General features: G+C 35.2%; 1 protein-coding gene and 1 pseudogene across 4 annotated transcripts in view; one reads left to right on the top strand and one right to left on the bottom strand.

Moving 5' to 3' along the window:
- The window catches only part of Trim33 (tripartite motif containing 33), a 113,420-nt gene that overhangs the window by 34,296 nt on the left and 63,172 nt on the right, over positions 1-15,952 (bottom strand). For all 4 annotated transcript variants that reach the window (XM_074050704.1, XM_074050706.1, XM_074050705.1 and 1 more), the window contains 5 exons: positions 9,271-9,387; positions 6,267-6,381; positions 4,133-4,279; positions 3,567-3,684; positions 1,532-1,806 (listed from right to left, as the gene is read on the bottom strand). In XM_074050704.1, coding sequence (XP_073906805.1) covers positions 1,532-1,806; positions 3,567-3,684; positions 4,133-4,279; positions 6,267-6,381; positions 9,271-9,387 — 772 coding nt within the window. The remainder of the gene's footprint in view (positions 1-1,531; positions 1,807-3,566; positions 3,685-4,132; positions 4,280-6,266; positions 6,382-9,270; positions 9,388-15,952) is intronic.
- Positions 14,330-14,733, top strand: LOC109688087 (uncharacterized; annotated as a pseudogene).

Here is a 15,952-nt window from a genome sequence, read left to right as displayed (position 1 = left end):
AAAAGTTTATGTATTTTGTGGAGAGCAGAGTAGGAGAAGCCTCTGAGGACATAAGCACAGTTGTACTCAATATTCTGCAGGCTGAATTCAGCACAGCCCCAGTCACAGAATAGGGTGAGAGTAAGATGCAGAGCAGCTGTTTTTCCTAAGATGTTTATGTCAAATAACCTATAGGCTGGGATTTGGCACAGCCCCAGCCACAGAAGAGAACTAGAAGGCAAGCTATAGCTCAGCTGCTTTTCCTAAGTTGTTTACTTTCAGAGAAAGAAGTAGGGTTCAGAGGTAGAAGTAGGAATGCAGGTTTCTCCTGTTACAATGTCACCCTCCCTGAGAACTGTGCTCACCTCCTTATTTACCATTGGGTATAAAAGGAGGCGGCTAGGCTTTTGGATGGGGGAGGTTTTTGGATAGAGGGGGTTTTTTGGCTGAAGGGAAATTGCTGCAAGGAGGATTGCTGAAGGGAGGACTGCTGAAGGGAAAAGAACTGCTAAGGGGAATTGCTAAAGAGGGGTTGATATAATTGGTTGGCAGCATGTGAGGGAATGGTCACTGTTGATTGTCTGCAAGTCTGAGGGCCAAGACTTTAAGAAACCTAAACAGAGAACATGGGACAGTGCAAGTCTGCACCAAGAACTTTATACATAGGCTTTAGAAAAGCTAAGTTAAAGAAAAGCTAAAGAGAACATGGGACAGTGCAAGTCTGAGGGCAAAGACTATAAGAGAGATTATGCTAAAGAAAAGCTAAGAGAAAACATGGGTCAGAATGAGGCTAAGGAAAGAGACTTTAAAGACTTTTAGAAGCAAGGTTTTAAAGAACTGTAAAGGAGTAAGGCCTTAAAGAATAAAGATACAGAAAAGAAACAGAGTAAAAAGAAGAGATTAATAGAGATAACAAGCAATGAGGCTGTTGTGCGTCTCCACCCAAGCACCTAACACACCTGGCCCCAACTTTTTGCATGTCTGTCTATCTATCCTTTGTCCTTTCTGCATCTCCTGTTGCCCCCAGTTAGGCCCAGTTAGGTTCAGTAGTAACAGGAGCGAGAGAAATCTTGCTCCAGTATCTCTCCAAAATTTCCCTCTTCTCTCAAATTCTATGTGTACATGTGTACATGTGTGTAAGCACATCGACGTTTGTTTGGGTGATGAAGGAGCAGAGTCTGGAGAGTCACAGAGTGGGAATGATTTTAACAAATGCTTAAAGAACATATCAGATCTTAAGCAGAAACAATCTGGTTCATGGGGCCATGATTATATGTGGAAAACAAAAAAATACCTGTAATAAAGGGATGAGAACTTCAGAACTTCCAGAGTTAGTGAGCCCATTTTGTTTCCCATGGTAAGTTATTAATTATTTACTACCTTTCTTCTTTATAGTTCCCCCACATCCCTATCACAACCAGAACAAATACTTCAAACTCTGACCTTTGAGCCCTATTTCTGCTAGTAAGTTTAAATGTATGACACGTCTACATAAAGTGTAGTCTTGAAATCTTAATAATTTCTCTTAATGATGCAGAGACACAATGCTCACCTGTTGTTGTAACAGCTGAGGGGTTGTTTGCCTAGGATGCTGTTGTGTGGTGGTTGTTGTCGTTGGTACAGGAGCTGGTGGTTGCTGCATCCTCATCTGTTGCAATTGCTGTTGTTTCTGTGCATATACTTGTTGTTGCATGTGCTGAAGTCGAAGCTGTGCTAAATTAATCTGTCCAGGGGTTTTACTAATGTGGTTGGTTCCTGGAGGAACTTGCCCAACTACAACATTAGGAGTATAACCGGGAGCTGGTTTACTCTCTATTACTAGATTACCTGAGGATTTAAAAAAAATAACAACAGTAAGTACCTCAATGCATCTAATATCACAGCAGGGATAGGAATAGATTTGAAGATGATGATGAGAAGCCAAATATATTCTAAAGCCCCTCCCCTCAAAAGACTTTAGATTACATGTAACATATTATCTGCCTTTATTCTTTTAATTTATACAAATGTATAGGAAATTAAAGAGCAGAAAAAGATATTAGAGGACCATCTAGTCAGTATAAATCAATTCTTCCATGATAAGAGACTCAAGGTCACTCATGACTGCTAATACCAATTCCACCTGTCGTTGAATTGTCAAAGGGTAAAGGGTGGAAATATTAAATGATTTATGACTTTAGAAATGACCATTTTGCTTTGCTTTTTAGGGATACAGGGTAAATTTTAGAAGGTATGGTTTAAAACTAGAGGTTGGTGGGCCATGTAAGAGCTGTCACAAAAATAGTCTTTGAAATGTTGTAGGCACAGCCAACCAAAATGCTGCTCCTCTGTACACCTAGTTAGCACAGAGACTGACCAACAGCCTGAGACTGGACAAAACCTCAGATTATGCCATTTCTCAGGCATCCTATCTTAGGACCCCTCCCCTCCCAACTCTGGGGGCTCATTTCTCTCACTTTGGACTTTTCTATCTCAATAAACTCTCCTCCTTTACTTGCAATAATAGTAGCAATAATAATAGTAATAGTCTTACAATCTTTTGAGATGTAAAAAAATTCTTAGTTTTGCCACACAAAAATTGTTTGGTGATGCTGGATCTAATTTGTCAAATTGATGAATTTTGAATCTAATTTTTTCTTTTATCCAAAGGTTTTTTTTCTTCTTTAAAAAACAAAAGGCCATTATAATTCCAATTTTATAGTTCAATGTAAAGCACATGACTACTTTGAAAGTGAAATTACTTAATCTGAAGCGAGCTTTAATTTTGAGAAGTTTGTGTTATTTCACTTCAAGAGACGAGGTCTCATGTCTGGCCTGTTCTCAAGCAATCCTCCTGCCTCAGTTTCCTCAGTAGCTGTGAATACATGCACATCCCCACTGCACCTGGCTATTTTTCTGTATCTGTGTAATTTTCACCCATGGTCTTCAGGTCATAAGGTAGAATAAGAAAAGCAAAGTCCATTTCTCTACCATGTAAAAATATTGGCCTTTGTCTTTCTAAAGCTCCTCAGGACACTCATGCATCAGTTTTCTGAAGGTCCTCCTCTACCACACTATTGGCATATTAAACTAGTGAGCATTCAAAAAATATTCCAGAGAATAAAGAATCACTTACTAGTACTTCAATATGAAATAGTCAATATTAATTTTTAGAGATGTAGAGGGAAAAGATAGAAATAGTACACAGGAAAAAGCATGGCTGGGGGCGTGGCTCATGTGGTAGAGTAGCAGCTTAGCAAGTAAGAGGCCCTAAATTCAAACTCCAGTAATGGGAAAACAAAAAAAACCAATGAACCAACAACACCACTTTACAGGGACTGGCCTGCAGCTCAGTGGCAGAGAGTGTGCTCAGCATGCACAAGGCCCTGTGTACAATCGCCAGCACTGAAACCCAAAAGCACTGCACTGAATGAGTTCTACTGTTGTTGAGGATTAATGCCACGGCAATACAAAACCACAGATAAAGTGAGTTTCCAGTGACTATTTCTTCCAAGTTGTTCAGTTAAAATTTTAACCTCAACTCAGCTTTAGAAGTTCCCTTCTTTCAATTTGGCGTTCTAAGTCACATTCAGGAAGCAGTTTCTCACCTAAATTGACGACATTCTTTGCCCAGAAGGTGGGGTCACAGTGGAAGCGTATTGCTCCATTAGCAGCAGGGACAGGATCACACCGTGCTTTCAGGATATGACGTAACTGAAAAGTAATCTTAAAGGGAAAAATTCACATTAGTCTTAAAATTAAATCCCAACTGAGAAACATGTAAGACAGAGACATTTAAAAAGCTCATCAAGCCCCAGCACTTCAAGTCTTAGGTGAGACAGCGTCAACATTTAAATTGTCTATCAAATATAATGCACAACATTGAATTTTTGTCATTACTAAAAATAAATCGCATTAAAATACTAGGTATTTTCAAGAGTACATACTGTATTGATTTCATTAATATAAATTTCTAGAAAATGACAGAAATCAGATTAGTGGTTGCCTGGGGGATGATGGAAATTTTCTGTATCTTGAGGTAGGAGTTGTTACATTTATTAAAATTTAAATTTATACTTTAAACAGGTGTTTATATTTACACTGTAAACATTCACCAAATATAAATATCTTACTAAAGTCAATTAAAGAAAAATAAAGATCCAGGATGTCTCACCAGCCGCTTGCTATACAATAGCGCCGTGCTGCTGCCACTCGCAATCGCCCAGTTAGTAAAGTTCATAACATGCTTCACCTGCCTGGAGAGGCCTGTGATGTCATTCTGCTGCTGTAGTAGCTTCATCTGTCTTTCTTTTGTAACATTCTGTAACATATCAAAAACTTCAGTGAAGAATACTACACAAAAGTTATATGTACACAATATCTATGTTTCCTTTAAAATTGGCATAAATGGAGAAACTTGTGATTATTTAATAAGACTAGGATCACAGAAAAAGTCACTAACAAACTGGAACTAAAATATAACACTTTAAGCTGGAACATTCCACATATGAAAATCGTGTTAGTGGGTATCTTTTTTCTTTTATCAATAAAATGTCTATGCAAAAATAGTGTCTTCCTATTAGGTTAATCCAATGTATGTTATGGCATTATGAACTGACATTTAGAAATAATTTTGTATGATCTTAACTCACTATACTTCCTGGGCCAAATACTGTGTCACCAGTGACACCTACTGGTGTGGCTTGAGGCTAGAGTTAATTTTTTTCCCCCGAAATACATAAAACACAATGAAAAGATAAATTTTCACAAGTCCAGAATTAATGGAACTTTTGACACGATCAAGTTCATAAATTCAAAGGAGTGAAGGCTAACCCAATTTCAGGAAAATGCTACAAAGGAAAAATAAATGCTTACTGGAAAGTAAAACCTCCAGAAAGAATGGGTAATATCCTATGCACTTTAGCATTTGGCCTGCCAAACAACCTATCTACTTCTTTCTTAACCATTTTCTCCTCTAAAATTATTCAGCTTGATTCACTGGACAATACTTTTCTGAAGAAACAAGTTGTCCATTTTATAGTTTGAATCAATAAATAAAAGTATTCACCTAAAAGAATTTTGATTTATAACTTCTTCAGAAACTATTCCTTTAACAAAGCTTCTGAAAACCTTTTTGAAATTATCATTATGTTAGGAGCACATGGTGTATTTGTCATTAAGTACTTAAGAACTTCAGCCTTAAGAAGCATCTTTTAAAATGGTTCTACAAATATTATTTTAGTGATATAGCTAAAATATATTTACAAAAGTTAAAATATGTAAAAAAATAGTTACTGCTAAGTGTTCTTCATTTACTTGGTTCTTTTGAGGTTTAAAGCAATTGATAAGAAAGAGACATCCAACTTTAAAAACACATCAGAGTACTTTTAATCTTACAACTGTTTTTCAGTGCAAAGATGTATTTAAAAGACAGGAATTCAGAGATAACATACTGTTCATATAATTTCTTTCATTTGTACGTAATTATGTGTCTAGTATTTTAAAGGGTTTTATGAAGAAATAAAATAAAAAGATCTAAGGATAATTTGAGGTTCATGGAAGTTAAAATAGCCAAATACTCACACAGTTTAAATTATTACTATTCAATGGTGCAGAAAACATAGCCCCATAGCATCTGAGCCTACTTAAGAGCAGAAAATTTTCAAACAGGAAACATTTCTTTTTTCATTATTCAACTTCTCAGAAAATTCACATTTGAAATTTGCTGAGAACACATCAACTGTGGGCAGTAAAGATGAGTGTTTGATTAAAAAATTAATTTGGATTTCACAAACTGACTAGATTCTGATCTAGAAATTTACATCTATATATTAATCTCAAAGTATGCAACACAAGGCTTAATACCATAGAATTATCAATAAATTTATGACTTATAAATCTCAAAATGGGCATCTTCTGGCAAACTAATTTTTTTAAGTTAGGTTACACGCACAAATGACTCAAGCACAAGTTCGACATGCATTTTTATAAAAAGTTAAATTGAGGCCCCTTGATAATGGGTAAGAACAGAAATGTAGTGGGCCTGTTTTGTCATCATGCACATCACACTTTAGTAACAACAACTCTTTCATTACTAAGAGGACATCACTAAGACCTAATGTATACAGCTAAATCCAATGATATTAAAGTGGGGTGCAAAAGCAACTAACTAGAAAAAAGGTCTCTTTCTCAAAAGAAAAAACCAACCAAACAAACAAAAACCTTTTTTTCCATATCCCCCAACCCAATTAAAAGAGCCTTCGATAAACATTAGCAAGAGAAGCAGTTGTTTTGGGTTTGAACCATACCTCTAGCTGCTGTAAAAGAGATTTTCCTTTCTTATTAATTTCATTGATAAGAGTGAAAATGGCCACTTTAATTTCCTGTTCTACTCGTTTGTTAGTCTCATTTACTTCTTTTATCCTGAATAAGAGAAATGCATCATTAGGTCATCAACTTAGCCTATGTGTCCGAGTTATCAACTGTTACAGAACTTCATCCAACTGGGTACTCAACCGAGTAAGCAAAGTAAAACTTTGTCAAAGTGTACAACTAACATTTCAGCAGACCATACCACTTAATTTGGTCCAAACGAGTTTAGAGAGACAAAGAATGAATTTAATATTCAGTAGTTTAAATTAAGCTCATACAGGCCACTTTATTAATCTGGAGATAATCTCCTTAAGTCACTATAACATGAATGTGATATACAAAAACCTAACACCAATGATTGCTGGTTAATGTCAAATGTGGCACATTGATTCTGCTTAATCTTAATGGTTTCTACAAACAACATGCAAAAGAACAATGTCATGACCAATAATTACCATCTTTTTGAAAGCACAGATATTAAACTTGGAAGCATTTATTTCCACTTACTTAACCACTTCAAATGTGGGTTCTTATACACTTGTTCCATAATTTCATGTCAAAATGGTTTCCTACTGTATATCGTAAAGGGCATAAAACATTTTCAATCCTCTTTTTTATTTCTGAGGGAGGGTTGCTGGAGATTGAACCCAAGGGCCTTTCAAATATTAAGCACATCCTCTACCACTGAGCAACAGCCTCAAAGACCCCAGTCCCTCAATCCATATTTAAGAATAGCTGCTAGATGCTTCAGCACCCATTACAGTTAAAGTATTGGCTTCAAAAATGAAATATCTGATACCTTCAGATTTATAAAATGGGAAAAAAAGAAATCCCAACAATCAAGTATAATAGGTACACCTTTCTGTACAAACTGGTTTACATTTGCCAAAGTCAGATTTAAGTAACTTTAACACACTCTGAGCAATGTTAATACAGTTTTCCCTCTTTTATCTGTATATCCATGCTTGCTTGTGCACTTGTTGGAAGATTTTATTGCATTGCCCTTATTTAATTAAAGTAAATGGAAGTTACTTAAAAAAATAAAGGTATTAATCACTAGTAATTAAAACATATGGGTCTCTAATGTAAAACAACTGACCAAAGATGGAAATCATTAAGCATCCTGCAATTAGACGCAAGTAGGTCTACTGTGTATTCAATTGTGATGGAGAAAAATGTACATTTAAAAAACAATGGAAGCCAGTCATAGTGGTACATGCCTACAACAGAAATGCTCAGGAGGCTGGGGGAGAAAGATCACAGTCTGAGGCCAGTCTAGGTTACACAATGAGACTCTGTCTCAAACACACACACCCACACACACACCCACTCCCCCCTCCACACACACAAGCCCACAAAAACAAAAATGGAGATAGGTAACTGAAGAATATGTCTCAAAGACGAGGGTATTAGAGATTTTAGTGTTTAAGTTTTCTGGAGATGAAATCATTAAGTCTCCCTCTGAAGCCTTATGATCTTATAAAAGATAAGTCTTTTGTTCTGTTTCTGTATATAAATTCAGAAACATATGTACAAGATGTACACAAAAATATCATATACAAAATATATATTTAAAACTATGGGCCTTTCACATAAATCAACGCATTTTTTCTGAAAGGGACATCTATCTCTAAGTTTTTCAAACCAACATCATTATCAGCAGTTAAATCTAAATATCCTGGTATCTCCCCAAATCAACCAGAATGAATAATGTGTGTAAAAATATTTATAATTTACAAGAGCCTTTTGCTTTCTTTTGGAATCACTTAATGTGGAAAGTTCTATCACATGCTAAGTAATATTTTCATTCATTTATTTAACTAATGTTCTTAAGCATCTATTATATACCATTTCAATCATCAAAAGTTTATGAATTTTAATATTCGAGAGAATTCCAATATTTGTACCTCTACACAATAACTAGAAACTCTATCATAATGTTAGGAATTCCCCTCTTTAATTATGCCAGCTCCAAGAGTTTGTATTTGCGGGGAAGAGTCCTAACTTTAAATTTGCTCTCACATACAACTTAGTCCCCCCCCCCCCCGTTCCTTATAAAAAATTTAGTTTATAAACAAATGTAACAAAATAGAATAATGTTTAAGAAATACTGATATTTGTTGTAATGATGAAACCAATAGCAGCTAAACTCTGAGTGGTTTATTTCATGCCAAAAACTATGAGGTATGCAGTTAAAATGTTACTACTATTTAAGATAATTACTGTTTTTTCTTTTCTTTTTTTTTGTTGGCAGCACTGGGGTTTGAACTCAGAGCCTCATACTTGCTAGGCAGGCGCTCTATCACTTGAGCTACACCACAGCCCTTTTTTATGTTGGGTGTTTTTGAGATAGGGTCTCACAAATTATTTGCTAGGGCTGGCCTCAAAACACAATCCTTCTGATCTCTGCCTCCCAAGTAGCTAGGATTACAAGCGTGAACCACCAAGCACTTGGCTAGTACGGTTTTTAATGCTTGTTCTAGAGATAGGGAAATAAATTTGTTCACTATTCTTTTTTAAATTTTTTTGGCAGTACTGGGGTCTGAACTCAAGGTCTCATGCTTGCTAGGTAAGGAGCTGTACCACTTGAGCTGCTCTGCCAGCCCTGTGTCTACAATTCTTGATACCCTTTCCTTTAAATGTATTTTCCACACACTCTCTACTTAGCTTTCTCTGTATTAACTTCTTTTTCCAAGTTTAAAACTTAAAACAGATTGGAATCTTATTATAAAACAAAAGATGTATCCTAAAAGAGTAAAAAACTTTGGCCAATTAAATTTTGCTTAACAAATATTATAATCTGTAACTAAAATTACATATTTTTCCTATTAAATTTATGTTTTGTATATATGCTTAATATAGCAGGACAAATTGAAACTGGACTCAGTCCTCTTTGATAATCTTTAATATGAAATTATGGTTTAAAGGCAAGAGACTTACCTATTCTGCACCTGAGTAGCTGCAAAATGAACATAATTCTTCTTCTCAAGAAGCTTAGCCAATAGATTTTCAATTGCACCTTTCTGATTTTGAAAAGCTTCTTCCAAAAACTGATACCTTAAAATCAAAAACAAAAACAAACTACATTTAAAACAGAAAATTTACAACTAAGATTCAGGAAATGAAGAAGAGTTATGTGAGTCAATCTTGAAACCACACTTGAATCATCAACTCTGTTACTTACTTAGAAATTACCTCAGTGGCAACTTTTAACTAGCAATCCCCACCCTTCTGATCCTGAGAAGCCCTTATGAAAGGGGGGAGGGAAAAAAAAAAAACCTGCACAAAAATGTTTGCATACTCTTACATTAGTTTATTTTGGCAGCACTGGGGTTTGAACTCAGGGCCTCATGCTTGCTAAGCTGGCGCTTTTATCACTTGAGGCACTTCACCAGTGCTACAATTTTGATTCAGGATCGCATTTTTTAAACAATCCAAATATTAGAGTAAGTTATATCAGTTTTAAATCATAAAATACAACTATACTATGTAACATACTATCAAAGGATGGAAAATCACCCACAGTTACAACATCACAAAAATCACTGCTACCTATGTAATATTTAGTTGGTCTTTTAATTATGCTTATTTCTTATTTATTTGCTATGGGAATCAAACCCATATGCTAGGCAAATACTCTACCACTGAGCTACACCCCCAATCCTAATTAAGCATATTTAATGCAAGTGTAATCATAATATACATGCAGTGCATGTGTGTGTGTGTGTGTATATATATATATATATAATGCATCTGACTTTTGTTATCTTGCCATATATTACCAAACTATCCTAAAGAGTTTTGTCAATCAAAGATATCATCAACACCAGTTTTACTATGTCAACATGAATGTCACATGCTAAAATTTTCTAATTACAGTGCTGAAAATTTAGACTTAATTAAAGTCTACAGTCCTTCGTTACCAGGAAACTAGAATATAATTGCCTTTAATTTTACATCCTTTTCATGAATTATTCGTTAGATCAACAAATTGAGTTTCTTCTGTATGTTTTCTACATGAATAAAACCCTTATGACACAATCTAGTAACAAATAGGCACAAATATGCAGACAGCACACTGTGACAAGAGATGTATTTGAAGTTATACATAATAATCTGCAACGAAAACCTAATGCCTAAATTGGCCTCAATATCGAGGGAAACCGGAAAAATCAGAACAGTATTCTGTTAAGTTCAGAAGCACATTTAGTGTTCTTTGGTCAAACAAAAATATACAAAGGTCAGAATATGAGATAAAAAACTCCATTTTATTCTCTTAATGTTGAAGAAGTCTAAACAGAATGTGAACATCAGATTTACATTTGAGGAAAGTTACCAGACAGAAAAACACCTGAAAAAAGAAGGCAGATGGGGAAGACTAGTTAGAATCATAAGGCAAGTACTCAGACAAGAGACTGGGGTATGTTTCTGGTTGGTAGAGCCAAAAAGACAAGCTGAAATAGCTGATTTTGTCAGGAAGATCAGAAGCTTTGGTAATCTGGGAGGTTGTCAATTCTGGCACAGTTCATAATAGAACCTGAAAATTGAATGCCTAGCTAAAGCATTCAAAAGCTCAAAAAAAAAAAAAAAAGTTCCTGGGAATTAGAAGTCTCCATATAGACACTAAAATCACAAAAGGCAGGAATTAAGATGAAAACTGTGAGCATACAGATGTCTATGTCTTTACTAAGGGTCTCAGCTAAGGTAAAACAGGAAATACTATGAAATTAACACAAAGGAAAGTTTGTTAACAGAAATGGAAAAATTTGTTTATTGGTGGGATTCAGAAGGTAAAGGAAGAATGGAACGCAGTGGGAGGGAAAGGGTAAACAATATGGGACTCGTATTATATAAAATAGTTGATGAGTGAGGTTTTTATTTTGTGCTAAGAAATTTTTATTGTGCTAAAATTTACCAGCTTACCCATTGTTAAGGAAAATATTTCTTAAAGAAAACTGTCTATAAAGTCAAATACATTAAAACTTGTGTAGTTATTAATAGTACCAAACGTGAGCTTTTCAGTTTAAGCAGGATGCAGTGATGTGCACTTGTTGTCTCAACTACTCAGGAGGCAGAGGTGGAGCTGTGATGTGCACTTGTTGTCTCAACTACTCAGGAGGCAGAGGTGGAGCTTCACTTGAGTACCAGAGTTTAAGAACAACCTGAGAAGCACAGCAAGGACTAATCTTTAAAAAAAAAAAAATGAAAGGCCAGGTGTACCAGCCCACTGCCTATTCCTGCACAGGGGAGGCAAAAGCAGGATTTCAAGTTCAGGGCCAGCCTGGGTTCATAGAGAGACCCTGTTTCAAAACAGCCAAAGAAAAATAACAACAACAACAAAACCTTTTAAAGCAGTTCTACTGTTGGACAGTGAATCCAAATATTGTGCCTTCACTGAACAGCAACATTTGATTTATTCTATGTACTGTGATTTCTTTATATCCAATAAAACTTTTTCTATGTTAAATCTGTATAAAATAAGAGAATTCTATGCTAACACTTTTGATTTAATGAGCTTTCGACAGTGAGGAAGAAAAGATCTTTTAGAAGTAGGTAAGGTTTGTTTATTTTGGCAAGTAGAAAAGCATTTGGTAGAAAGGTCAATTAGTATCAAAATTCACAGAACCTAATGCATAAATTTGAACCTTGTACAAATTTCTCTTTATCTAAATATAAATACTTTAGAAACCTATTTCTTAAAATATCTTGTTGCATTAATGTGAACAAAAAGTAAGCATCCTATTTTCCTAAGTATGTATAATGAGCTGAAAATATATATCCTTTCCTCTTCTTATATAGGGATTGATACTTCAGCTGGATGTTAACAAACGAGTAAGAGCTTTCTGGGGAAAAACTTGGGAGGAAGAAAAGTGCTTTTACTTAAAAACAACTAAAAGTACAAAAGTACAGAGTTTTGAAGCCATCTTTCATTTTAAGCATAAAGCAGAGGACAAAGCCAGAAGTGTAGAAAAGCATAAGACACAAAGAGCCCCGTATTTCACTAAAGCTGGGCTCAGATAAAAAGTAATGGTAACCATCAAGGGGTTGGTTGATCAGATTTGTCTCTGTTCACTTGAATACATTTCAACTGTATGACTACCAAAAAAGTACTAACAGGAGCTTGAAAAGTAAAAAGGCAATATAAAAGTTTTAACTACACACTGATAGCTTGCAGAAAAACTTAACCAATTTTCTTTTTTTAGCTAATCAAAATTATTGTTGAAGTACTCCAGAAATGGGGAGAAAAGAACCAATAAAAGGATTAAGTCTAATCTTGATCAACATGTAAATACTTGAAAGTAACTTCTTAGATTTTAACCTTGCATTATGAAGTAGTGGTTCTTAATGTGTACTTCTTAAGTCACAATGAGCTATTTTCAGTATTTCAAAATGTCTATGTAAAGAAAAAGTGTACATAAAATTATGTATGTCCAGGATTTAGTTTAGGCCAATCTATGTAAAACTTTCTGTGCTCTAGACTAGAACTACAGAAACTCAGTGTGACAAATATATCACAGATCAAGACGGGCACAGTGGCTCCAGCCTATAATCCTAACTACTTAGGGGGCTGAGATCAGAAGGACGGTGGTTCGAGATCGGCCTTGGCAAATGTTCAAAACTCTCCCATCTCAACCAATAGCTGTGTGCAGTGATAGCATAAAATAGGATTGTGGTTCAGGCTGGCCTGAACAAAAAGCAAGACCCTATCTCAAAAATAAGCAGGTCAAAAAAAAGGCTGGAGGCATGGATCAAATGGTAGCGACCTATTTAGCAAGCACAAAGCAAACCCCAGAATCAATCAATCAATAAATAGATAGATAAGTGATAGTGTGTGTGAATGTATACATACAAGCATACATATATTTTGGTGAGAATCAATCAGTATGATTTTATGTTTTTATTGTTGAGAAATACTTTTTAATGCAATTTGCTAAGAAATATTTCAAAATATGGTGCTCATGAGTAAAGGTTAAGAAATGAGTAACATAAGGGCTTCTTAAAAGGTTGACAATTACTTGGCTGTCACAGGTCATATTAAATCCTAAACTCTATTATTCAACTTGCCAAGCGAGTACAGTACTAGTCTTAGTGTCAGCCACTGTGTATTAATGATTTTAGATGGAGCAGGTTGGAAAACACATTATCAATGTTTGTACCCAAACTGAATATCCAGGGAAACGTTTTTGAAAAAAATAAAACTAGCTCAGTTTCAATTTTCTTTGGTGAATCCGTTTACTACATAAAATTTCAAACATATATGCAAGATTCAATTCCACTAAATCTATCATCTACTTTCAAAAATTACCTATTTATAGCCAATTTTATGTATGCATTCAGCATCCCCATCTCATAGATCACTCTGAAGAAACTCATAAACATCACAATTTAAGCCTCTCTTAGCCTGTACAGATAGCAATACCTAGCCCATTCTACGAATTTACTAACTCTTTGGGCACAGTGGTTAAGTATTTTACGTGGATTCTGTCACTGAATTTCATCTCCACACTGCTGGGCATCCAATCCACAACCTTGTGTAAGTTAGGTAAGCACTCTACTGGTGAGTTTGTCGCAGACCTTCACTAAATATTCAGGAAAACTTAATGACATAGATACATCTTCACAGTCACTAGGTGGACAACTTAAGACAATTCTATGTCTTAGTCCTTCAGTAATATTTGGAATAATTATATTTACGTAACAGAACTTCTAAGAATTAAACCCACAAAGCACATATGACAATAATAAGGGTTTAAGGACTGCCATCATTGTTAATCTTTGCAGTAATTTTGAAGGCTTTTTTACAGTGTTACAATATAAAATCTCAAAATCATCCACAACTTAAAAGAAAAAAGCCCACTCTGCACACAAAACCTCATGAGAATGTGTTTTGAGGCATTTAAAAAAAGAAGCAATGGTGCTTATTTACGTCTACATAAGGAGTCCAAGTGGAGCCAGTCAGCTGAATGGTTGTGTCTAGGAAACCACCAGCATTTGCAGCATGGCTGACCAACTGACAGAAGAACAGATCAGAGAATTCAAAAATGCTTTTTCACTATTTGACAACTGTAACAACAAAGGAATTGGGAATTGTACTGAGGTCTTTGGGTCAGAATTCCAAAGAAGCTGAGTGATCAGATATGATTAATGAAGCAGATGCTGATGGTGATGGCACAACTGACTTCTTTAAATTTCTGGTGCTGGCAAAAAACGAAAAGCACTGACCGTGAATAAATAATCCAAGTAACTGATATGGATGGCAATGCCTGCAATAGTACAGCAGAGCCTTACCATGTGATGTCAAATCTTGGTGGTAAGTTATCAGATGAAAAGATCAGGGAAGCAGACACTGATGGTGATAACCAAGGAAACTATAAAGAGTTTATACAAATGATAGCAAAATGACCACATTATACACATGTGTTAAATGTCTTATGCAAAATTGTTTATTTGCATATTGCCTTTCTTTATTTACAACTTAATAAAAAAGGTTTCCCGTTTCTGTCAAAAAAAAATGCACAGGTAGTAACTGGAACTTCATTTCTTCATGTTTTCTTTCCTTATCTTACAGTCACTGTCCTGAAACTTTTAGGAAATTGATAAAAAAAAATGTGCTGTATGTGGCTTACTCTGGATATGTCTAACTAAGCCCTTCAGAGCATATGAACTTAGATGGAGTTGGTCAAATGAGGGAACAACTGGATTATGCCTTTTGTGGGTAGCATATGTAATTAGAAGTCACACTATTGCAAAAAGTTGCACTATTGCAACTTTTATACAGATTCATGGCAACAAAAAAATTCAATTCTTTATTGAAGAAAGCATTTTAATTCTAGGCCAAGAATTTACATAAATAATTATCAAGGAAAATGAGAAATCATACTTTGAAATAACCTACACACACGTGGAAACATGGCACCTTGAGCAAGAGCAAACAGAAATAGCAGAGTAAGAACAGATCCACTTTTAGAAACAAAACATATTTTAAAAATGAAACACAAGTTAGAAAACATTCAGTCAATTTTCTTTTCAATTCTAGGAATCAAACCCAAGGCCTTGCATTTAATAGTCAAGCAATCTAGTACTGAGTTACATCCCCAGTCTTCAGACAACTACATGTGTATTTTTTTTGGTGATACTGGGGTTTGAACTCAAGGCCACATGCTTGCTAGGCAGATGTACTATCACTTGAGCCATTCCACTAGCCCTTTGTGTTGGATATTTTCGAGATAAGGTCTTGCAAACTATATGCCCCACGTTGGCTTTGCATCACGATCCTCCTAATTTCTGCCTCCTGAGTAGCTAGGATTACAGCTGTGAGCAGCAGCGCCCATCTCAGATAATTTTAAAGGTTGAATGAAGAACACAAAAGATAACTTTGATTTTTTTTTTCTGGCAACTACTTATAAAGCTATAACTTTATGCCTCAAAATAAAAGGTTTTGTAAAGGGGAAGTGGCTGGCAGAGTTTAAATATTTAAAATGCAATGGGTGAGTTTCAATAGCAGTTCAGAATAAGCTAAAGAAAACATCTGTGAACTGAGGCTGTTCAGAGTTATTTTGCATTTTAACATAAAAATGGGAAATAACAAAAGAAAAGTAGAGATTGATTTAAAGGGGTCTAA

This window comes from Castor canadensis, chromosome 12 (genome assembly GCF_047511655.1).
Source record: "Castor canadensis chromosome 12, mCasCan1.hap1v2, whole genome shotgun sequence".
Classification (NCBI taxonomy): domain Eukaryota; kingdom Metazoa; phylum Chordata; class Mammalia; order Rodentia; family Castoridae; genus Castor; species Castor canadensis.
The sequence above is the reverse complement of the archived record's forward strand: the minus strand, read 5'-3'. Positions and strand labels throughout refer to the sequence as shown.